General features: G+C 37.2%; 3 protein-coding genes and 1 pseudogene across 4 annotated transcripts; 2 read left to right on the top strand and 2 right to left on the bottom strand.

The window, feature by feature from the left end:
- Positions 1–1,085: 1,085 nt before the first annotated feature.
- Positions 1,086–4,100, top strand: LOC125187519 (ABC transporter G family member STR-like). Its single transcript, XM_048084123.2, has 4 exons — positions 1,086–1,536; positions 1,615–1,794; positions 1,869–2,137; positions 2,210–4,100. Exons 1-4 carry the CDS (start codon positions 1,180–1,182, stop codon positions 3,861–3,863), a joined length of 2,460 nt encoding a protein of 819 aa, XP_047940080.1. The 5' UTR covers positions 1,086–1,179; the 3' UTR covers positions 3,864–4,100.
- A 102-nt stretch (positions 4,101–4,202) lies between these two features.
- On the bottom strand, positions 4,203–7,698 carry LOC125190998 (protein TIFY 6B-like). Of its 2 annotated transcripts, none has more exons than XM_048088447.2 (7): positions 7,474–7,698; positions 6,343–6,536; positions 5,706–5,908; positions 5,525–5,615; positions 5,118–5,439; positions 4,967–5,027; positions 4,203–4,568 (listed from the first exon to the last, which is right to left on the bottom strand). In XM_048088447.2, exons 1-7 carry the CDS (start codon positions 7,535–7,537, stop codon positions 4,448–4,450), a joined length of 1,056 nt encoding a protein of 351 aa, XP_047944404.2. In that variant the 5' UTR covers positions 7,538–7,698; the 3' UTR covers positions 4,203–4,447. The 2 variants fall into 2 exon arrangements, with proteins under 2 accessions (XP_047944404.2, XP_047944403.2); XM_048088446.2 differs by having other exon boundaries at positions 4,203–4,571; positions 7,474–7,692.
- Positions 7,699–15,265: 7,567 nt separating this feature from the next.
- LOC125189194 (rhazimal reductase 1-like) lies at positions 15,266–25,488 on the top strand. Its single transcript, XM_048086460.2, has 5 exons — positions 15,266–15,497; positions 23,200–23,411; positions 24,399–24,642; positions 24,842–25,021; positions 25,146–25,488. The coding sequence occupies exons 1-5, from the start codon at positions 15,402–15,404 to the stop codon at positions 25,371–25,373; spliced, it is 960 nt and encodes a 319-aa protein (XP_047942417.2). The 5' UTR covers positions 15,266–15,401; the 3' UTR covers positions 25,374–25,488.
- LOC125189418 (secreted RxLR effector protein 161 pseudogene) lies at positions 16,966–17,661 on the bottom strand (annotated as a pseudogene).
- Positions 25,489–25,548: the final 60 nt, after the last annotated feature.

Genomic DNA, 25,548 nt, shown 5'->3' with positions numbered 1-25,548 from the left:
GGATTCACATCCCACCAACTTTTCAACTTACTTTCCATTAGATTTCTTAAAACTCGTGCCGGGTCAAAGTGTCTCAAATTATCTGGGACGGATGGAGTACTTTTTCTCTGTTATATATTTTAATCCACTTATTTAATATTTTTTTGAAAATCTTTTAACATTGTATAGCACGGATGATAACAATAGTTATGAAATAAAGTGGATGAAAAAAACTACTAATAGAATATGAATTCTACTTTAATATATTTATTTTATAATAAAATGTGAGTGAGGTGAGTTAGTGGAATATGCGGTCCATTTACAATCGGTAGTAAAGTGAAATAAAATGCTCCATCTGTTCCATAGTAGTAAAATCATTTTGTCATTTTGGTACGTTCCATAATAGTGGAGTCATTTCTCTTTTTAGTTTAAGTTAACACATTTTGTTTCACTTACTTTTTTTCTCTTACATTATGTTCTCTTCATCTCTTTACAAAATAGAGCATTTATTAGGGACCGTCTAAATAAAAAAGAATGAAATACATGAATAATATCCGATCTTTCACTTTCACATATAAATGATACCTGATCTTTATTTTATCTCATTTTTTGTTGGGTAAATTAACAAGTTTGATAATCTTTGCTTTTCTTTGAAATCGAATATTACAAATTACCATGTGATGTGAGTAAGTCTGTTCACCAACAACTCTAACTAGATTAACAACTAAAAAGTTGCGACTAATTGAGAAATTATAACTACATAAATAAAAATATGAAAATAGTAATGATTTATAGTACTCTCTCCGTTTCACAAAAGATGTCATACTTGTGGGACGATGTGAGATTTTATAGTAGTCTATGAAATTATCAACAGAATATACCTCAAACTACTTGTTCCATTTCACCAATCACCAAAATGCAGATAAAAATATACTACATAGTTGAAACAAGAAGTAATCTCAAACACAGTAGAAAAGACAAGCAAAAAAACTGTCTTTAGTTACACAAACAAACAAGTCAAGAATGCATCTTCCTGCAACATCAAAGTAGGCCTTCGGATACTCCAATGTTGTTGTATTGCAATGACAGCCTCACCATTATGCCTTCTCTTGCAACCATCCAAAAACCATTTCTTTCAATTTCATCGTCCCACTTTCCCACATCCCATTTATAGGAGCCTCTCTCTATCCCTCTCTCTCAATGGCGAGGTATGCGCGCGAGGACTCGAACAGGAGGCTCGAGACGCTGCTGGACTTGGACAAGACAGCGAAAGGGGGCAAGAATGTCGTGAGGCAGGCCACACGGAAGCTGGTCCCCGGCCACGGCCTCGAGTTCACAAACCTATCATACAGTGTGTTCAAGAAAATAAAAAAAGATGGGGTGTGGATCACCAAGGAGACCTATCTGCTCAACGACATCTCGGGGCAGGCGATGAAGGGCGAGATCATGGCCATCATGGGGCCCAGCGGGGCGGGGAAGTCGACGTTTCTTGATGCCTTAGCCGGCCGGATCGCCCAGGGCAGCCTCGAAGGCCATGTCAAGATAGATGGGAAAGCAGTAAGCCTCTCAAGATACATACATACCTTCACACCAAACACACTTTATGTAATGTTGATTGTGTTTTCTCGTTGTTAGGTGACAGCAAGCTATATGAAGATGATCTCATCCTATGTGATGCAAGATGATCAGCTCTTTCCTATGCTTACTGTTTTTGAGACATTCATGTTTGCTGCAGAGGTGAGGCTTCCACCATCCATCTCCACAGCTGAGAAGAAGAAGAGAGTTGTTGAGCTTGTCAATCAGCTTGGTTTAACAGTGAGTAGTTTCTGCCTTTTGCCCTCTCTCTCTCTCTCTTTCCCTTCCTCTCACATCACAAGTGTTGTTGGCAGAGTGCAATGCATACATACATAGGGAATGAAGGGACAAGAGGGGTTTCTGGTGGGGAGAAGAGAAGGGTGTCTATTGGTGTTGACATAATCCACAAGCCATCACTGCTGTTTCTTGATGAGCCCACCTCCGGCCTCGACTCCACGAGCGCCTACAGCGTCGTGGAGAAGGTGAAGGACATAGCCAGAGGAGGCAGCATAGTGCTCATGACAATCCATCAGCCTTCCTTCAGAATCCAGATGCTTCTGGACAGGATCACAGTCCTTGCTAGGTAAAAAAAGAATGTGAGCTTTCTTTATTTGAACAAGAAATCAGATTATCTAAGCAATGATATATACTGCAGGGGGAGGCTGGTATACATGGGGAGCCCAACAGCACTACCTGGCTACCTAGCCGGCTTCCAACGTCCGGTTCCAGAAGGCGAAAACAGCATTGAGTATCTCCTCGATGTGATCAAGGAGTACGACGAATCAACTGTGGGGCTTGACCCTCTTGTGCTGTACCAGCGCGATGGGATCAAGCCAGAGCAAGCCGCCACAACCCCACTTCCGAAGAGGATCAAAACGCCACAGGCAACCCCGGCCCGTGGGAAGAGCTCGTGGTCGAAGCACATCAGCCTGCAGAGCAGCCAGTTCTCCCATGGGGGAGGCACAGCCATGACTCCTAGATCAGGGCCGTTCGATTACAACAGCAACCACGGTGATGATGACGATGATGATGAAGAAAACTTTGATGCCTCATTGGAGAGAAAGAGCAGAATAATGCCTCAAACACCACTCAACATGAATCAAAGTGGAGCTTATCCAAGGCTGGCCTCACATTTCTACAAAGACTTCTCTGTCTGGATCTACCAAGGCGTCACGGGCACTCCCCGACGTGCTCCCACGTGGACCCCGGCTCGCACCCCTGGCCAAACCCCAGCCAAAACACCACTCTCAAGCACAAGAAACAGAAACCACCCACCTCCAAAAGCACCTGTTTTCAGCTCTTCTTTTGACTCATACACAACTTCTTACCAAGAATTCGACTTGGAGGATGAGCCGGTCCTGGACGAGCCAGAGCACAGGCGCAAGTTCGCCAACCCATGGCTGCGCGAGGTGGCCGTTCTCTCATGGCGCACGGCCCTCAACGTGATACGAACACCCGAGCTCTTCCTCTCAAGAGAGATTGTTTTAACAGTGATGGCTCTTGTTCTTGCCTCTCTCTTCAAGAAACTCCACAGCACAGAGTTCCTAACCATCAACCGCCTCCTCAACTTCTACATCTTCGCCATCTGCCTCGTCTTCTTCTCCTCCAACGACGCGGTCCCAACCTTCATCCAAGAGAGGTTCATCTTCATCCGCGAGACCTCCCACAACGCCTACCGCGCCTCCTCCTACGTCATCTCCTCCCTCATCGTCTACCTCCCGTTCTTCGCTATCCAAGGCTTCACATTCGCAGCCATCACCAAATACATCCTCCGCCTCCACGGCAACATCATCTCCTTCTGGCTCATCCTCTACGCCTCCCTCATCACCACAAACGCCTACGTGATGCTGGTGAGCGCAGTGGTGCCCAGCTACATCACTGGCTACGCGGTGGTCATAGCCACCACGGCCCTCTTCTTCCTCACCTGTGGCTTCTTCTTGAAATCTTCACAGATCCCCATCTACTGGAAATGGCTGCACTACATCTCTGCCATCAAGTACCCTTTCGAGGCACTGCTCATCAACGAGTTCAAAGGCATCCGGTGCTACCATGGCTTCGGTGAGGAGCTCCAACCCGGCCCCCTCGGAGAGATCAGGATCAGCGAGCTCCACAATGTGACTCGAGGGATCAACTGCACGACTCGTCAGAACGAGCTCATGTTGATCGGAGAGGATGTGTTGTTCACTATGGATATTGATCACATTGAGAGCATTTGGACTGATATAGGCATACTGCTCGCCTGGGGCGTGCTGTATCGCCTTTTCTTCTACGTCGTCCTCAGGTTTTACTCCAAGAATGAGAGGAAATGAATGAACTTCAGTTCAAACTGGAAGATCTTCTCATTTGTTGTAAACTTTACTTCCTAAAAAGGATGGATAGTGTTGGATTTTGGAATGAAATTTCTTCAATACTTAAAATGCATAGTGAAAAGCAAACAACATTGGCTAAGAGATTCTTGATCACTCACTTCAACTGAAGAATGTCCCATCTGAAACAACCATTCAACTTGATCTGTTATAGTAGTCTTATATGCCAATTATTAATCATGTATTGTTGTATTTTTTTTAATGTCTCTGTATAATTTCAGGTTTGTGGGTCACAAGATCATAGTAATCAATTAGGCAAAATCCCCTATCAGACTCAAGGAGTGTAAAATAATAATAATACTGCTTTCTTGATGCAAAATTTAATCTTTATATAGTGTGACTACTACATTCTTGCAACAAATTCAGCACAAAAATGGACTACAAGTCTACAACAATGTTTAACAGAAGAAAAAAGAGGACATTCAAATTCATAAGGTATACCACAAACTGAAACTTGAAATGTTTTTATCTTGCATCTTAATTATCTCTATAACTTATTTGGGGCTTCTGCTAATAAAACCAGCCTCTCAGTTTGTTGCTGGAACCGGACAAGTCCCCGGAGACTTCACAGACAAGCTCTTCGTGCTTGTTCCGGCAGCACCGTAATCCCCAGACTGACATTCACCATAAGGTGAAGCACTGATCACCCTGCTATGGTCAGAGCAAGTCTTTTTAGACATATAGATCATTTTGAAAACATTTCAAACGAAAATTGCGGATTATGAACTGAGCAGAAGAACGCGTTTTATGTCCAGTATGTCATGGAAGTTTTGTAGTTAGTATAAAAGGCGTATGCACAAAGAAAGCGCGTATCCTATCATGAAAAAAACGGACTAGTAAACTTAGACACTGATACAGATTTCAAAGAAAAATGTGGATTTAGAACATTGAGCTATGTGGAAGAGTTCTTTTATGTAGTTATAAAAGGCGTATGCACAAAGAAAGCGAGTGTTCTATCGGGACAACGGACTAGTAGACTTAATCATGTAATAACAACATCATGGTGAAAAGAAATAATCAAGGCGTCACAAGAGCTAGAAATTTACCTCTCCTTGCGCTTCTCCAGGAATCGGGCTAGAGATTTTCTGCGAAACTGAGGTACAGTGTCTGAAAAAAACATGACGAGGAAGAAGATATTAATGTCTATGAGGAATGTAAAAGTAAGAAAATACAAAAGCAGGAGCAAAAGAAAAGTACCTGGTGATAGAAAGCTTGCAGATCCTAGAGGAGTAACCGATTTCAGAGGCTCAGCGTTGATAGGAGGCGACATACGAGCTCCAGATGGCTTAGCAGCGGTCGTCTCAGTCCTAATACCAGCCTGGCCAGCAGACTGGGAGATGCTAATAGGGGTCATTGGGACAGGGCTAGAACGGTGTGGTGTTGCTGCGTAAGGCTGGCTTATGGTTAGCCTTTCGGGAGCTGAAGGTCTAGGCACGGCCACCTGAACCGGAGCTGCAGGAGGCATCGCCTTAGGAGTTACCAAAGGTGCATTTCCAGCTAATAGCATAATAGCTTGAGCCTAAATCCATTTGATGAGCAGAGTTACAGCAAATGGACTGACACACACTAAGCCTCATAACAAAGAAAATGCGCATATAGTGTACCTTCTCGGGAGAAATGTTGTCGTAGGCACAGACTGAGCCGTTGTAGAAGATTGTTAGCTGAGCAGGTGCGTTGGAGATCTTGGGAGAACTCCTGCACAACAAGATTTGATTTTAGCCTCTTAGTTAAAATCATCACTTTTCTTGGGAGGTTTTGAATGACTAATTTTCACAGTATAAAGACCTAAAATCAGTTGTGCCAACGACTGCGGTGTTAGAGGGCTTGGCCATTGGGCCTCCGGCCATGGGAGCAGCGTAGGGCGGGTGAGCCACAGCAGGTGAAGGGGTGGTGAGTGCACGGCGGATGTTGTGTGCATCTCCGTGCTGATTCGAGTATGTTGTCATCGTATAATGGACCCCGCCTTGCTTCTCGGCAGCACTGCTTTTCTGCACAAATCAAAATGGATAATTTGAAGGCAGCCTAACACTAGACAGACACTCAAATCCATCTACTGCTATCAATCCATCTATTAAAATCTGTTACAGCAATCAAAACACTTGTTACATTCAACTAACCAATTTAAGAAACAATACAGCTAAATAAATGTCTTCTAATTCTTGCAAATCAACAAAAAGGATTCAAACCAATCAATCAAAACTTATCACAACAAACAACATACTAAGCAATACAGTTAAATAACTTCCATTAAGTTCTTGAAAAGCAACAGAAGGGATCATTAAATCTATTACAAGTTACAACAACTAAATCAAAACTTGCCACAACAAACAACCTACTAACCAGTTAAAGAAACATATACAGTAACTGTCATCTAATTCTTGAAAAGCAACAAAAGGAATCCAAAAATGGGGACATAACCAACCTGTGAGCCAGGAAACTGGCTGGGATTAGAGTTGAAAACATCGGTGTTTAAGTTAACCAGACCAGATGATGCAAGTGAGTGGAAACCAGTCTTAGGTTGCTTGTCTTCTTGAGCACCTTGAAAAGACAAGAGCTGAGGATGAGCAGAGCCCTTGTTTGAGAATGACCACTGCATTGGTAAGCTTCTCACAGGAGCTGATTAACAAAATTAAAAAAATATACTATGAGATGAAAATATGAATCAAGAATCAAGAATCAAGAATGAATCAATATAAGCAATAGATTTTCTGGCTCAGAGACACCTTATTTAAGGACTTAATTACCTAATGATTAACAACCAATAAGTTAATTTGGTAAAGTGTAGTTCTAAAAAAGCTGCATAAAAAATCACAAACTGCAGTTCACTTAATATCTTTACTAATAATCAAATACTAGCTAGGAATCCAAGATAAATTAAATTAAATAATTCAAACTTGTAGCTGTAGAAAAAGGGGTGTGACATTAAATTTAAAAAGAAGTAAAGATTCTTAGAGGCGGCCAGAAATAAAATATTTTAGCATGTGGAGTGGTGACTTATGACTTCTTGGAGAGCACAGTTTAGTGTATTACTCCATATTGCTGCTTTAAGAGGTGCATGTTAGCATTGTACAAATCCAATACACAATAAACATAGAATATGAATATATAACATGAGAGATTAACATTTTTTTAATATAAAGGAAGACTTGTACAATTAAGTTAACACTGCAACCAATAAAAATATTATTCTAGTACCCATATTGATGATTTCTCACGAAACGTGAAGAATCCACCTCACACATCATTATAGAAAGAAGAACATTATTTAATTTAAGCTACAGTAAACAGCTGGTGGCATGCCAAAAAAACTCATAAACAAATAAATAATTGCTTTGAACAAAGAAAATGGTCCTTGTACCTTACAAACTATCATGTTTGTGTTTGTTTACAATAAAGAAATGGAATTAAAAATATCAAATGTAAATTTCATATGCCAAATTCTCAAACTTACTAAATAGGGAGTAGATAAAGTTTCGTTTTTTCAAGTTTCATAAATTCTGATTACAACCATATACTATCAATAAATTTTTTAAAAAAAAGTAGAAGAAAATACCAGCTTCATTTATTTCATCAGGAAGCTCCTGCTTCACAAACAAGCCCATGAAATCTCTCTCCATCTTCAAACTTGTGCAGAAATAAAGAAAAAATATCACCTTTTTTTCAAAAAAATTTTTTGCAGTGAGCTGTTTAGACTTTAGACGAAGGGCTGCTCGTGAATGAGAGAGAAAATGAATATTTGAGGAGACAGCAACACAATATGAGAGAGAGAGAGAGGTTGAAGGCTTAGATTAGATGTAATAACTGTCTCATATACAGTAATACAGGTTTATGATTGTGACATTTTTCTGATTTTTTTATGCTAAATTGAGAAAGAATTTTACTTTATCTTTATCCTTTTATTTCAAGTTGAAATATTGGCATGAAGACGAATTATTTTTTCCGAAACTAGCTAGGAGTATATAAAATTGAAAATTACTAGGATTAAATAAATATAAATGGAAGATATTAAGGAATACAGGTTACCGGTTGAAGGCAGTAAAAACACCACGTGAGCCAAACATGTTACATGAGCACGCTTTTAGTTGACACGTGGTGAAAAACGTGATAATTCTCGTGCAGTTTAGGCTCACGCGACTCACCTGATTATCAAGCACACCTTAAATATTGGGATATGATAGCATCACCACATGGTGACACATAGAATCCACCTTCCTCCGCGTGTCATGTATTTATTGGGCCTCTCACTATTTTCTATCGGGTGATTTTGTGAACTAGATGCAATTGAATTTTATAAATACCTAGTATCGTGTATTTATATCTACGTTATACGGTTTATTATTTAATCTTAAAATAATATCATGTTGCATTACTTTATTAATTATTTACCTCAATAAATATCTCTTAAAACCAATTTATTCAAAAAAAAATAGATCTATTCGTACATATGCATTGAAATTAAATTCAATGATAGACTGTGTGATAAATGTCAAATTAGCAGTAAAGTGGGCGATATTCTAAAGGGTTATTAGCCTGTAAATACATGAATTTTCACAATTTTTTGATTTTTCTCCTAAACTTTATTTTTTTAATATAAATGCATCAACTTTAGAGTTTTTTAGTTTTTCCCCAAATTGAAAAATCGAGGCTGATGTGGCAAATTAAGGCTTATGTGGCAGTTGTAATTTTCATTTGAATAACTAAAAAAACAAAAAAAATCCATGTAATCATCTTCCTCACTCCACCTCTGTCCCCTTTTTCTTTCTCCTCGTGTTTTCATTTCTCTTCTATTTCTTAATGGCTCCAGTGAACTTTCTCTTCCATATTTGAGCAGACCCCTATTTGTTGGAGTATCTTATACGTCTCCGAAAATGGAAGATGAATACGGGATGGGAGATCTGCGCCGTTACATCGAAGGCCGGCCTCACTTTCCGGCAATTTCTCAGCTGCCGGATTTCCCCTGCTGCCATCGCTCCTCTTATCCCTACGATATGCTCATCTTCCGGCAGTCGGATTCCATAGAGGAAGAGAAATGAGAGAAATAGGTGAAGAAGATGATGACACTGAATTTTATTTTTAAATATTTTAGTTATTTAAATTATTTAATCAAAATTACAACTGCCACATAAGTCTTAATTTGCCACGTCAGCTTTGATTTTTTAATTTGGGGAAAAACATGAAAATTCTAAAGTTCATGCATTTATATTCAAAAAATAAAGTTTGGGGGAAAAATCAAAAAATTGTGAAAGTTCATATATTTAGAGGCAAATAACCCTATTCTAAATATCTAATCTTATTCATTTTGAACATGTTAAAATCAAAACTAGTGTTAATTGGTTAGTGAATGTACTACATGGAGACGCCTTTTCCACTTGATATATTAGTCATGTGAACCATGATCTTATGTGCATAAACAAGGCCCCCACTTTTTAGTGGTCCTGAGGGTATCTCCACCGGCGCTCCTCCCGGTCGCCCGTCGGCGACGTCCGACCGGACGTCCGCCGTAGGGAGCGGGAAGGGCGTGTCGGACGTCGCCGACGGGCGACCGAGAGGGGCGCCCACGCCCGTCCCAGGTCCTCGCTCCTCAGCTCGACGTCCTACCTGACGGGCGCCACTATAGCGTGGGTAGGACGTCCCACCGAATTTTTATTTTTATTTAAAAAAAAAAAAAAATCTATAAATACGGCTCGTGTCGAAATTTTAATTCTGTAAATTTTAATTCCGTAAATTTAAATTTTAATTGTGAATTTATTAATTTTATTGCGGGAAGTCCTAGTGCAGTGGGAAGGGCTAGTGATGTGGCAGTGGAATGGGAAGGGCTAGTGCTGACGTGGCATGCAGTTTTTGTGGGAAGGGCTAGTGGAGGTCCTAGTAGGAGGGGCGCCACCGGAGACACCCTAAGTGTTTTTCTTATCATTATTCTCTCCATCCCAACTAAGTTGGTCCAAAATTTTTAGGCACAAAGATTAATAGATTAAATAAAAAGTAAAATTAAATAGGAGAGATAAAAAAAGTTTGAGAAATAAAAGAGAGTAAAGTAAATGATGAAATAAAATAAAATTAATTGGATGTTTTGTTTTTGTATAAAAAAAGGAAATGACTCAACTTTGTTGGGACGTCCTAAAAAGAAATACGACTCAACTTAGTTGGGACGGAGGGAGTACGAGAAAAATGATAAATGTGTCATGGCTCTCATCACACAAAAGTTGTGAAAAACAATAATTTTGAATTGACATAACACCATATTGTTTTACATCTTTCATTCAAAATAATGAATATCCTCAAAACTAAAAATAGTTCCAAATTGAATAAAAGCCATGTTCAAGATTCAACAAGCCATCACCCGTGACGAAAAAGCATATAGAAATGAAATGAAATAAGTTAATCATTTGGTCAACCTACAATAATTGAATGAAATCCACTGTCCAGCCCACATGAATAGAATGCATTATAAAATACTAGCACAAGTAGTGGAGTAATATTTAACGAGACACCCCCACATAAAAAAACATAAACACTACTAGTAAATTTATCTAAATTTTATCTTTTTGTGTTGAGAAAGGAGGGATTGTCTATGTATTCACATAGTAGGTGTCTATTGCTTGGAATTTCACAGAAAATCTTCATAGTTTTTTAAGCACATGAAGATGCTCTCCTCCCCATATATATTTGATAGAGACAATAATATATTTAAAGAAAAATGTATTTGATCCAAGTCCAAGAGACAAATAAATAAGCATTGTATCTTTAAATGTTAGTGTTGTTATGATAAAAAAAAGTAATAATGATAATAAGTGACTATTATTTATAAAATTATTATTTTTATGAATAAGAAACACAAACATAGCGGCTATTGGAAAATTTCTTAATAAAATTAGTTATTGTTTAAATAAAGAAAAGTTGTCATTTTCTTTTATATTAGACTAAACTTGAATTATGTTAGATCTAAGACCGGATCAGATTAGACTCGTTTACTCTGTACGTCAATAAATATAAAATATCTTTAAAACATCCGTAGTACAGTGATATCAAAATGTAGTACATGTGAATAGTACATTTGAATAATATATAAAACCTAAAGTTAAAGTTTACAATTTAAAATAAAGAAAGCTGATGATCATGCAATTACAATTGTCAAGTTGCATAATTATTTACATTTTATCTTGGGACAATTGTCTATCTATTCAAATCCATTTGTTAAATGCGAGTATTTTATTTGGGGAAATAATTAAATTAGAAATTGGAAGATGAGAGCGACAGGTGGAATAAAAGATAAGAGAGCATGTGATTGGCGTTTGAATATCGAAATTAAAAATCAGATTTTGTGGTTTGGTCCCTGAACTTCGGCCGGCGACAACGGCGAAGGGCCCAATATACTCAAATATTACATTATTAACCCCTAAGAGATGGGTGGGTACAATATACATACACTATACAGTACCGAAACGGCCATAACACATGCCATACAAAAAATTTAGTATAAAGAATACCATCCATTTATCTTACCGAAAATTTTAGAATTTTGAATTTTTGGAACGGTCAATTTCTATACCACTACGGTACCGTATTTTCGGTATGTCGTACAAAAATTTGGTACGTCATAATTTTACGATATATACCAAATTTTATTACGGTATACCACATCTCCGTTATACTTCTTCCGTCTTTTAAAATAGATTCATTTGAAATCACACAGATTTTAATGTACAATTGGTAAAGTAAAAGAGAGATGGAAAGAAAAAGTAATTAAAATTTATTAGTGCAGAATGAGTCTCACCTCATTACAAAGAAAAATATTTTCTAAAATAGAAAATTTATATTAATACGTGATGTAGTTTCTATTTTTAAAGGACGGAGGTAGTACTGTTATACTCCCTCCGTCCGCGAAATATTGTCTAAGTTTGACTTGGCACGAGTTTTAAGAAATGAGAAGAAAAAGTTAGTGGAAAAAGTTAGTGGAATGTAAGTTTCATACTCCCTCTGTCCCATTAAAAATGCAACGTTTTCCTTTTTTGGTTGTCCCATTAAAAATGAAACGTTTCCTTAAATGGAAACAACTCTATCTCTACTTTTTCATCTCTCTTACTTTACTCTCTCTTCATTAACTCACAAAACAACACTACATAAAATCCCGTGCCGATTCTCAAATGTTGCATTTTAAGTGGGACGGAGGGAGTATTATATATTGGTTTTATAATAGGATGCGAGTGTAATGAGTTAGTTGAAAGTATGGTCATTTACCAAAAATGGATAAAAAAATAAAATGGACAACATTTCACGGACGGACCGAAATGGCAAAACTAGACAACATTTCACGGACGGATCAGAGGGAGTATAACCTTATATATTGATGCTGGTATATGAACAGTATAATGTAAATTACGGTATATACCAAAATTTCAGTATGGTGCGGTATATGAAAATTCATATCATCGCTGTAGCAAAATCTTTCGGTATACCTTATCAAAAATCACCATCACGATATAGCGAAAATTTAATATTTTTGATGATATAATAAGTTAAGTATTTTGAGCATTTTCCCCATCCTTAACTTGTGAACAAGCTTCTTTTTTATAATCATAGTTTGTTAAACTATAGATTCATGTCAATCATGTCATTTGGTTTCCTTAAATCATTTACTAGTAGTATAAGACTTTCTTTTTGGCTATACAACAGATATAGGAAATCAGAGTCGTATACTAAAAAAAGAGGTGTCGTCGTCGATTTGCTGGTGTCATCTGACATCATTTGTGCCGAGGAAACATTTTTTTTCTTTATATTGTACAAAATCTCTCCATTATTATGCAATATTCTCTTATGGAAGATAATTCCATAGGCCCATAACTATCTGAATTATAATATTTCAGTTTTTCTAATATATGCTTTGATCATGTGATATGTAAAAATATTGGAAATTGCTCAAGTGAATTAAAGAGATGAGTTGGAACGGGAACTGATGTCAACTAAAATTAGGCAGATTTATAGTAGTACAGTGTAACAGTTTAATACTCTTGGTTCTATAGTTGAATTGATCGAAGCAAATACGCAATCCATCTCCACCTAGATAAATACGTCCAATGAATATTAATTATATGTGAAAATTTCCTAGTACTCAAAAGTCAAAACACCAAAATATAGACTGAAATTTTTTCCTTATTTGTTGAAAGATGTCGTAAAATAAAGATTTGGGCGAGACATAAGCAATGTCTTTTCCCGCACACAAAATACATTGCTTGAAATTTGATAATTTTCTTCGAATTTTGTTCGATTTATAACTAGTTAAATTGTTGTGAAACTCTTAAACGTGGCTATTCTCAAAGAAATTAAATTAAATAATATGATAAATATATTTTGATTATATTTTGTATGGAAAATGATCAATACAAAAATTGATCCCAATACAAAATCCAGACCAAATCATGACTATGAGATTTGACAATCTAATAGTCAATAATTAAAGAAAAACACGGAGGGTTATTATAAAGCAGTTTTAGGTCATATTATAAACTTTGGGGTTGAGGTCATTTTAAGATCCTTTTATATCATCCTTATAATAATGACATAAAAATAAGTTTACGATAACCTAAAAATGACCTCCATATGTTTGATTCTGTATTTTTATATTAAAATGGGCATAGATCAAAATCCTATTTTGCATTGCTGAAAGCTTAAAGAACATAAATATAAAGTCAAGGAGTACGAAAATCAAATATTTTAGTAAGTAGTACTCCTATCTTGTTTTCTTGCCATACATGCGGTCCTCATGAGTGGTCCTCAGTTGGGAAATGTGTATTTTCTATTAATTATTTTTCTAAGATAATTCTACGTGTGGTTGGTGATTAAATTACAACTCTTTTTTTTAAATAATGAGGAGCGATCGATTAGGAATTCGATAGAAACAAAGGATGTGTCCATGCCTCTACCATATCATTTTTAAATATTTTGCTCAATTTTTTTTAATAGTATACATTTATCTATGATGATTCTCAATGAATCTTTTGACGGCTCGAACTCTTTTATTTAATTCAAAATATTTAAGTGATTGATAATATCAACGCGGTTATGTGCATGTTCAATGTCTTGGTTTATTCGTTATTGATAAGACAATTTATTACTAACTTTCTAATATATTTGATTAAATGTTTACTTTTTTAAGAGATACAAAAAATTTCAATGAAATTCGAATGTGTGACCTGTTTAAGCGTAAATGAATTTTAGCAAACACATGCATGTGTGTAACGATTCCGTCCCTTCATTCCAACTATTATCTTCCAAAATGGAAATATTTACTTTTTGTAGGAATAGGTTTAGGTTTGGTTGCCCTTTGTTAGTAACGTTATTTTCAATATATGGATTCAACCTTGACACAACATCAACCTATATTTTAAAATTGCATCCGTGAAGTAGCATTTGTTTTGTAAAGTTGTCTTTAATTTGATGTTTGCACATACCTAATGACAAAAACAATTGATGCTCCTTTTCATTTGATCTTTTCTTAAAGAATATTATAGGATATGTTCTCGAACTATTCATTAAAATTTAGCACTACTACTCACTTAGATTTAGAAGTATCAAAATAGATTAGCTTTTAAGTGTTGGGAATAATGGGCTAGCCCACTTCTCATAATTCTACCGGACTTGAGGTCCGTTTATTATTATTGGACCGAGACTCAGCCCATTATCATGTGGATTGTGTTGTCACGTTGAATTGAAGTCCATAATATTACTTTTTTGCTAGTATAGTTAAATATTGCATGCCATGTATATATATTACTCTTCGTTCTGATTTACTCCATTTGTTTGTTTGTTAGTAGTATATTGTAAGGTATACACAGCTTCTATGTTTTGGCTATCTGATATCTCTCTTTATTCATTACCATCTGATATTTTTCTTCATTCCTAACTAATTAACTCGTGAATCTCGGATCAAGGTGGCATTGAGATGGATAGTTGAACAAGGTGTAACTCCAAAAATAGTTACACGCATTGTTATTTCAACATCATATAAGGTAAGGCAACTCCAAAACATTCCTAGGATCCCCACGATTCCTACATTAATAGATTTAACCTTTTCAGGTCACTGCAAAAAAAAAAAAAACACTGTTTACCGAGCACCAAAATGCTCAGAAAGAAAAGGAGGAAGTAATATATAAAACTAAATATACCGAGCATTTTAGGTGGTCGTTGTTTGCTTTGTCAGCATATTTGTCCCTCTACTTTCGGAGCACCTACAGCCATACGCGATCCTCCAATTACCCAGACCCATGTGGGTGATTAAATGTCAAAGCCTTTGTGTAACTATATATATACATTTATATAAAACCAAATTGTGGGTGATTGTCAATAATGTCGGCCAAGATTAATAGTAGTAATTAAATAATTTTGGTTATTCTATTACTACATGCTAGGAGTATCAAACAAAAGCTCCCCAAAAAAACCGTTGACTTGCTGTAGCAATAATAATTATCAAGAACAAGAAGAGAGATGGTCGTTGGTGAAATAGTGTTGAATTCCGGCTATAAGATGCCGGCGCTGGGATTCGGCACCGGCTCGCCTCCATCTCCGCCGGCACACGAGCTCTGTTGGGTTTTCTTGTATTCATCTAATGAGCGCAGCGGAAATTGCATACAAGAATAACAGATCTAGATTCATAATTATATTGCAAGTTGAGCATGTAAAACACAACGGAACTAAATCTTACTTGTTGTGTTGTTTTCTTCTGCGATTGAATCCTGCAAGTTGAATCCACTACTATCGAGGTCCACGTGCAATCCAATCCGATGCAGGAACTATCCCGGTACAATTGCTCCGTAGAAGAATGCTAGGAATTCTCTCTACAAAGCTTTACGTATTTTCTCTCTAATGTTACGCTATTTCTCATGTCCCACAATGGAGAATAAATAACCATTATATAGATGAAGAGTCACTAGGGTTTCATGATTGTTGGGCTTATGAACTAATATAATTATAGCCCAACTATAATTAATTAATCCATATTAATCTAATTCTAGCCCATTTCCTTTCAATCTCCCACTTGGACTAGCATTAGATATAATACGCAGTTCCAACTTTGTACCCTTGAGCGGATCAAAATACACTTATAGTGTGACCCTTTAGGCCCTCATTATCGACGACGATCTAATCGAAGTCTGCACAAAACTCCTAGACTGCGTTGGCAGCGTAGCTCGATATATGAAGGACGTTTACGTGAATTCGGTAAACAAGCCTTTACATAAAGTTTATAGTAATATCCTTTCATTCACGAACCACCCGATTGAGCCTAAGATTTGCTATGTGTCATCCAAATAGCTCAATCACTTTATCTCATCTTTATTAAATGACCCATTAGATCATATTCAATTACTTTAATTGAATATATCTTTCGCATTGGCCAATGACTTAGTGGTCAAGTAATATAGAGAATTTGAGTGTTCTCTCGAAATTCTAATCGAGGAATGAATCTCAATCTTGGCTCAACTACCATTTTCATTTATCTTATGATATACCCAACACAGGTCCGTGTCTCAATCCTCCTTTGGGAGGCAAAGCGTTGGACAAGATCAAAGCACACCACTCAACAAACAAAATGTGTAATGACCTCAGATCCAAGGACTATTACATACTTCATGCACTAATAAACTGTAGACACTTAACAAAACAGTTTAATAGTAGGGTATACCAATACTCTCCAAAGTATACCATGTGTCCATCACGAGTATCAAATATCTCATAGCTGTGAGAACAACTACATTCTCGAAGAATGTGATGCAAACCCCATGCTAACCTATAACATATCATCAATATCCCATTCTTGATGATCATTGGTTAGGGCTATTTTAGAATTATACTATATCATTAATGTCTCACCCCATTAACGACAGTCACAATTCAAGGGAACAAATATTTAGAATAAAGACAAACATTTAAACAATTATTCCAATAAGTGCACAAAACCCATAGAAAATAAAATTTTCATAGAATGTGATCAAGTAATAATGTCTCAATACAAAATGTTTCTAAGACATATAAAACTTCAACTCCCACTGATTCAAAGCCATCTACCAACATGCTTAACACCTAAGCTCTCAAAGTGCTTGTTGTGTTTTGCTATACATAACGGTTTAGTGAAAGGATCAGCTAAATTATCATCAGTGGGTACTCTTTCTAATTTTATGTCGCCTCTTTCAATTATTTCTCTGATCAGATGATATCTTCTAGGAACATGCTTGTTCCTGTTCGTAGCTCTGGGTTCTTTTGCTTGCGCAACAGCACCAGTGTTGTCACAGTACAAAGGTATTGCACTACTGGCACTCGGAACAACACCCAGTTCCTTAACGAACTCTAACAAAGCAACAGCTTCTTTGGCAGCTTCAGATGCAGCAATATACTCGGCTTCGGTGGTGGAATCGGCAGTTGTACCTTGTTTGGAACTATTCCAACTCACTGCTCCACCATTGAGGATAAAAACATATCCAGACTGAGACTTATAGTCGTCATGGTCTGTTTGGAAACTAGCATCAGTATACCCAGTAACTGATAACTCTGGTTGTCCACCATAGACTAAGAAATATTCTTTAGTCCTTCTAAGGTACTTAAGAATAGTCTTAACAGTTTTCCAATGTTCCTCACCGGGATTTTGCTGAAATCTGCCTGTCATGCTAAGCGCATAGGCCACATCTGGCCTAGTAGATATCATGGCATACATAATAGATCCTATAGCCGAAGCATATGGAATCTTCTTCATGTTGTCTCTTTCTTTGTCATTAGAAGGACAATCCTTCTTTGACAATACAATGTCATGTCCCATAGGAAGAAAACCTTTCTTAGAATTCTCCATTGAGAAGCGCCTTAACAACTTGTCTATGTATGTGGATTGTGATAATCCCAACATCCTATTTGGTCTATCTCGATAGATCTTAATTCCAAGGATATAGGAAGCATCACCCAGATCCTTCATCATAAAGGATCTAGACAACCACTCTTTCACGGATTGCATCATGGAACGATCGCTTCCCATAATCAAGATGTCATCAACATATATGATAAGGTATACGACGTTTCCATTTTCGCGTTTACTATAAACACATGGATCCTCTTTGCTTCTGACAAAACCAAACGATTTGATTGTTCTGTCAAAACAAATATTCCAACTCCTCGAAGCTTGCTTAAGTCCATAAATGGACTTCTTTAGCTTGCACACTGCATTCGGCCTTTCTTTCGATACAAAACCTTCAGGTTGTGTCATATAGACATCGCCTTCTAATTCTCCATTGAGAAATGCGGTTTTGACATCCATTTGCCAAATATCAAAATTGTAGTATGCAGCAATTGCAAGTAATATCCTAATGGACTTGATCTTAGCAACTGGCGAAAAGGTTTCATCATAGTCAATGCCTTCGCGCTGACTATAACCCTTTGCCACTAACCTAGCCTTGTAGGTTTGTACTTTGCCATCTGCATCTCTCTTCTTTTTGAAGATCCATTTGCAGCCTATAGGGTAAACCCCATCTGGCAAGTCAACTAGTTCCCAGACTAAGTTGAAGTACATCGAGTCCATTTCAGATATCAAGGCTTCTAGCCACTTCTCTCGATCGGTGTCTGACACCGCCTCGGCATAGGTCTTAGGCTCATCGTCATCTAAATCAACTTCATCATCTTGGTTCTCAACCATTAGATTTAGTCTCTCAGGTGGACGACGAGTCCTTCTAGGCCTATTGAGTTGGTTTTGCTCTGGATCAGGCTGTTCATTCTGTATGTGAGAAGGTTCAGGAATATCACTATGATCTTCTTGAGGTGGAGGTGATGCAACTATTGCATTATCTTGTCTTTGATGCATCTCATTGTCTTGAGGTGGTCCCTCGAGAGTCTCTCTAAGGTCCTCTCTAAGAGTAATTTCCCCTCCCAATAGATCATCAAAAACTTCCACTGAGTTATTGTCCAATCCAGTGGATGATCCCCCATCCTCAATGTTATCTTGTGGTTCTTGAATTTCTTCAAGATCTACTATATTTTGACCTTGTTCCTTGGAGACGTAACTGTCTTCAAGAAACGTCACATTCCTAGAGATTATCACCTTGTGATCTCCAGGGCAGTAGAACTCATATCCTTTAGTTTCTTTAGGATATCCCACAAAATAACATTTCTCACTTTTAGTTTCCAATTTATCAGTCATCATTTTCTTAACAAAAGCTGGACAACCCCAGGTCCGGATATGGTTAAGACTTGCTTTCTTGCCACACCATAACTCATATGGTGTTTTCTCAACTGATTTAGAGGGAACCCTATTTAGAATGTAAATAGCCGTTAGTAAGGCATGGCCCCATAGGAATAAAGGGAGACTGGCGAAGCTCATCATGGATCGAACCATATCTAATAATGTTCGATTTCTCCTTTCAGATACTCCATTCATTTGAGGTGTACCAGGAGGTGTCCAGTCTGACTGGATTCCATGTGACTTCAAGTAATCAAGAAATTCCCGGCTCAAGTATTCCCCTCCTCGATCTGATCGAAGAGTCTTGATACTTTTCCCAAGTTGTTTCTCAACTTCACACTTAAACTCTTTAAATTTCTCGAAGGCCTCGGATTTATGTTTCATAAGATACACATATCCATACCTTGACAAATCATCAGTAAAAGTTATGAAGTACGAATAACCACCTCTTGCTTGAGTTGGAAACGGTCCACACACATCTGTGTGAATTAACTCTAGCAAATCCTTAGCACGCATCCCTTTCCCAGAAAATGGTTTACTTGTCATTTTTTCTTTGAGACAGAATTCACAAGCTCCGTATGATTCTAAATCAAATGAAGTGAGATAGTCTAACTTTCTCAATCTTGCTATTCTTTTCTCATTAATATGACCAAGTCTGCAATGCCATAGATAAGTTGCATTATTCGTATTACATAGCTTAGGTCTTTTGTTTTGCACATTGAGAATATTTCGTTTGTATTCAAGCATATATAATCCATTTTCAAGAGCGGCATTTCCATAAAACAATCCATTAAAAGAAAACGAGCATCTGCTGTTTGCAAAATGGAAGGAAAAACCTTCAATGTCTAACATCGGAATGGAAATAATATTCTTAGAAATAACTGGAACGAAATAACAATTGAACAATTCTAGTCTATGTCCTGAGGGAAGATCCAATCTGTAAGTCCCCACGCATTCGGCAGCAACTCTTGCTCCATTCCCAACACGCAAATCAACTTCCCCAAGCCTCACTTTCTTGCAGTCACTTAGACCCTGCACATTATTACAAATGTGTGAGCCACAAGCTGTATCTAATACCCAAGATTGTGATTTATTCATAGACATATTTATCTCAATGACAAACATACCTGAGCTCCCACTTTCTGCACCTTGTGCCTTGAATTTTGGGCAGTCTCTCTTCCAGTGTCCCTTTTCATGACAGAAAAGACACTCATCCTTTGATAACTTCGACTTCTTCTTAGCCCCTCCACTCTTAGGCTTTAGAACAGCATCCTTAGATGTTTTCTTCTTCTGTTGCTGCTTATTCTTCCCTTTGGAAGACTTCGCAGAAGAGCTCACCATGAGCACAGATTTTACCTTAGTAGTGGAAGACTCATAAGTCTTAAGCATGTTGTGCAACTCTGGCAGCCCAACCTTCGTGTTGTTCATGTTGAAATTCACAATGAAATTCTCAAAACTACTAGGAAGAGACTGAAGAATTAGATTTGTTGAGACATTTGCGGGAAGCACCGTTCCAATCGATGCTAACCTCTCAATCAAACCAATCATTTTCAGCACATGCTCAGAAACCTTGCCTCCATCATGAAGCTTGCACTTGAACAGATCGCGAAGTATCTCATACTCCATAGTTTGAGCTTGTGAAGCATACAAACTCTCCAAGTGTTTAACCATCTCATATGGAAGCATGTGCTCATGTTGTCTTTGAAGTTCCAAACTCATGGATGACAACATGATGCACTGAGCATCATTTGCATTTTCAACATGTTTCTCATGAGCAGCTGCGTCAAACGTAGCAAACTCAGAAGATTCCTTACTGGGAACGACACCAATTGGTTTGTCCAAGACATAATCAATTTTGTCATGCCTTAGCACCAAGCGCAAACAACGGAGCCAATCCGTGAAATTTGACCCAGTCAACTTATGTGTTTCCATCAAACACTTGTAAGTCAAGTTTGACATTTTATCTGAACAGAAAAATACAATGAAAAGTAAATTAGAAAAGCATACAAAGATCACATTCGTATCTCTAATCAAACAAGAGTTTATTGTATAGATTAGCTCCCACTAATTTTAACATATATTATGTCCCCCAAACATAAAATACGAATTTATATCAAATATAAATTTTAGTGGTCCAAGATCCAAGTCCATATCATCGCAGCCCCTGCTTTGGCTGATCACTACAATAATATTACAAGGTAGGCCTCTAAGCCAATTGCAACAACTATTTTGCAATTCTTGGTTTATTAATCCAATTAATATGCATCCATAAACTATTTAGGTCGCTTTGGCTTTACTAAACAATTTAAGCAAGTCAACCCCATCACACGATGCCAACCATGCATCTATGAATGAGCCTAGGCCTTGTGGATTTAGAGTAAACGCTTTGGCGTAAAACTCGTGGTCGAAAAGGCTAGGAACATCAAACAATTATGATGGACGATGCGTTTGTTTCAAAAACAAGACTTATATTTTATGGGGAAAAAGTGTGATACTAGTTATGTGAATATAATATCCAATATTAAATTTCAAACAATTACTGGGCGCCGCCTACCCAGACATAGTATAACACGGACTACAAATACTGGGCGCCGCCTACCCAGACATAGTACAACACGGACTACACATACTGGGCGCCGCCTACCCAGACAATAAAACGGTCTCTAACTACTATAGTTAAAATAAATAAGCATAAATCAAATAGCATGCTTATCACATAGGATATCAAATAATGCTCAACAAATAAAATCAAATTTTATTCTCTAATTAAATGTGGATTATATTAATTCAAAAATTAATATAGAAATAAATTTATCAATCTAATTAATAAATAAATAACTGAGACTATAGTTCATTAGTCTAACTAATGAATTATTTCATGAAACTGGAATTATTAAGTTACGCATGGAAGAAAAATTGGGCCCAACCATTTCTTTAAATATAGGCCCAGTTCCAAAAGTAAATTTGCAAAGCCCAATTTCCAAAAGTAACGTAACCTAACTACTACCCCCACCATCAGCTGCCATTAATTCATCTTCTCCTCCAAGAGTCAAGATGACGAACAGCCACAGTCTCCGATTTTCGTGCAACAGAAAACTAGCCGCCGCCTCTAAGGAGAGGCCGGTGATGGAGCAGCGTCGGGAATGAGAAAACACAGCCAGACTCATCCGAAAGATGATCGAGCCTCGTGCTTCCTCTGACGCCAAGCGCCACGCCTTCTATGGCGATTAAATTCCCAGTGAATATGATGGAGATAGGTGTATTTCTAAAATCCATAATTTTCTTTCATAATTCGAAACCCGTTTTGCTTCAAAAACAAAATTTTGATTTCAAAAATCAAGTTAATACCTTTCAAACATTATAAAATCATGACAGCATGTTCAATGAACAAAATTGAAAATAGATTTTTGATTTTAAAACATTAATTTTACTTTTGGGTTTAAGAAAGATTTTCGTAAATTTTGATTGAAATCTAATTTCAAAATTCCAACTTGAAATCTAATTTCTCATGCGTTGTTCATTTCCAGAATTCAAAATTATCCCAGTAACATTATCACAATTAATCCACAAATAATTCGCAAACAAAATAATTATGAATCGAGCCCTAAGCTCTGATACCACTGTTGGGTTTTCTTGTATTCATCTAATGAGCGCAGCGGAAATTGCATACAAGAATAACAGATCTAGATTCATAATTATATTGCAAGTTGAGCATGTAAAACACAACGGAACTAAATCTTACTTGTTGTGTTGTTTTCTTCTGCGATTGAATCCTGCAAGTTGAATCCACTACTATCGAGGTCCACGTGCAATCCAATCCGATGCAGGAACTATCCCGGTACAATTGCTCCGTAGAAGAATGCTAGGAATTCTCTCTACAAAGCTTTACGTATTTTCTCTCTAATGTTACGCTATTTCTCATGTCCCACAATGGAGAATAAATAACCATTATATAGATGAAGAGTCACTAGGGTTTCATGATTGTTGGGCTTATGAACTAATATAATTATAGCCCAACTATAATTAATTAATCCATATTAATCTAATTCTAGCCCATTTCCTTTCAAGCTCACCGCCATCATCGTCGACGGCATCGCCGCCGGATACCGCCACATCGACACCGCCGCCATGTACGGCACGGAGGCGGCCGTCGGCGCAGCGGTGGCGGAGGCGGTGGAGCGCGGCCTCATCAAGAGCCGCCGTGAAGTCTTTGTTACGTCCAAGCTTAATGTGTTCGACACTCATCCAGATCTTGTGCTTCCTGCCCTCAAACAAACTCTTAGGTAGGAGTACTAAACTAACTCATATCTTCTTACCTTTTTTTTAGTAATGTTACTATAGGCTTATTTTGGGGGAATCCTCAAGATCATATTGGTTATAAATTTGGAACCTAATAGATTAACAATACTTCAAATCTTCAACGATTGAATGTTAAATCTATAATTGAGCATTGTTCTCATCTAATCCATATTATCACTATTTTTTTTTATCTATTTGTTTTTGATGTCATTATTTTCAATAATTACATATAAATTAAAGCTTGATCAATTCTTTTATTTGAAATTGTATAGAAACTAGAAAAATCAATGACTTCACTAATAATTTTCATTCATTTTATAAAATTAATGACATCAATAATAATTTTCAAAGGGTTGGAATCAAGCTACATGACTAAAATGAAAAAGAATAGAACTTTATGGACTAAATTAGAACGTGATTCAAATGGCGTTCTCACGAGATATATAGCATAGATTATTACTCCCTCCGTCCCAAAATAGTTGAGCCATATTTGTTTTTGGTTAGTCCAAAGATAGTTTGAGTCATTCACATTTTTGATAAAAACTTTATCCTCTTTCATATTTTGCTTTCTCTTTTATCTCTTTTATACTCTACTCTCTCCACTTTAACATTTAATACATCAATTTCTTAAATCTCGTGTCCAAAAGAAATGCATCAACTAACTTGGAATGGAAGGAGTATAAAAATCTAGTTTTAGTATATAAAAAAAAACAAGTGTTGCATGTAATCTATTGAGACGTACTTCCACTTAATCAATAAGACGTACTTCCACCTAATAATGCTTGAGGTCAAGGTCTCAGGTTCGAATCCTCCATGACGCGGTCTTTAAATTTATATTCATTTAATCAAAATAAATAAAGTATGTTGTACTTTCGTGCTCTTGGAAATTGTCACCTAGTATAATTTTGAAACAACATTCATTTTAACCTAAGAAATCATAGGAAAATATTAAATATTGTACTGATTTGCAGTGATCTAAAGTTAGACTACGTGGATCTCTACCTTATACACTGGCCATTAAGAATCAAGAAAGATGCCAACGTGTCTAATCTAAAAGGAGAAGACTTGCTTCATTTTAATGTTAAAGAGGTTTGGGAGGCCATGGAAGAGTGTTGTAAGTTGGGATTAGCCAAGTCTATTGGCGTCAGCAACTTCAGCTCTGTTAAACTCTCTAACCTCTTGGAATTCGCCACCATTCCGCCCGCGGTCGACCAGGTCCGTCACCCCCGAAAATCCTTTCATACTTTTATCGTCGACAATCTTGTCCGTTAGTATCATTGCTGCTGGTTCTGCCAAAGGATATTGTTACCGATGGTCTGTTCGTCGGTAATCCGTAGTTTAGTACCAACATGCCCATATTTTTTGTAGTGAAATTGGTGTAAAAGTGTGACATCTAATTGTTCACTCATCATAGGTGGAGATGAATGTAGCATGGCAGCAACAAAAGTTGGTGAAGTTGTGCAAGGACAAGAACATCCATGTTGCGGCTTGGTCTCCTCTCGGAGCAAACGGTGCGTTCTGGGGCACCCTCGCGGTTATGGAAAGTCCTGTTCTCAAAGAAATTGCAGCTTCGAGAAACAAGACTGTGCCACAAGTGAGTTATCCCTCATAGTTCGTAGTGTAAAAATAGATTAACTTAAATAACTAGCGAGTCAGTCCTTCTATCGAGTCTTTGACTTCCTACCTAGTTAATCGTGAATCTCGAATTAAATACTAAGGTGGCATTGAGATGGATAGTTGAACAAGGTGTAACTCCAATAGTGAAGAGCTACAACAAGGAGAGGATGAAGGCAAATCTTGAAATTTTCAACTGGGAACTAAGTGATGAAGATATCTGCAAGATTCAAACGATTCCTCAAGCAAGAGCATTGAAAGGAGATAGATTTATTATTCAAGGTCATGGGGATTACAACAGTGTTGAAGAATTCTGGGACGGAGAACTTTAACAAAACATCGATCTTCTGTAACCCATTCGAGCAATTCGATTTTCTTTGTTGTGCACCGAAACTCTTTTAGCTCAAATTCAGCTTTGGTTGCCTATACACACTCTCTTTTCTGCCATATGTATATTGTGAGATATTTGACCACTGTAAAATAATTATTTGCAAAAAATGAAACAAT

The sequence above is a fragment of the Salvia hispanica genome, chromosome 5, assembly GCF_029641045.1.
Source record: "Salvia hispanica isolate PSC_SH4W2 chromosome 5, Shi_PSC_v1, whole genome shotgun sequence".
Taxonomy (NCBI): domain Eukaryota; kingdom Viridiplantae; phylum Streptophyta; class Magnoliopsida; order Lamiales; family Lamiaceae; genus Salvia; species Salvia hispanica.
The sequence above is the reverse complement of the archived record's forward strand: the minus strand, read 5'-3'. Positions and strand labels throughout refer to the sequence as shown.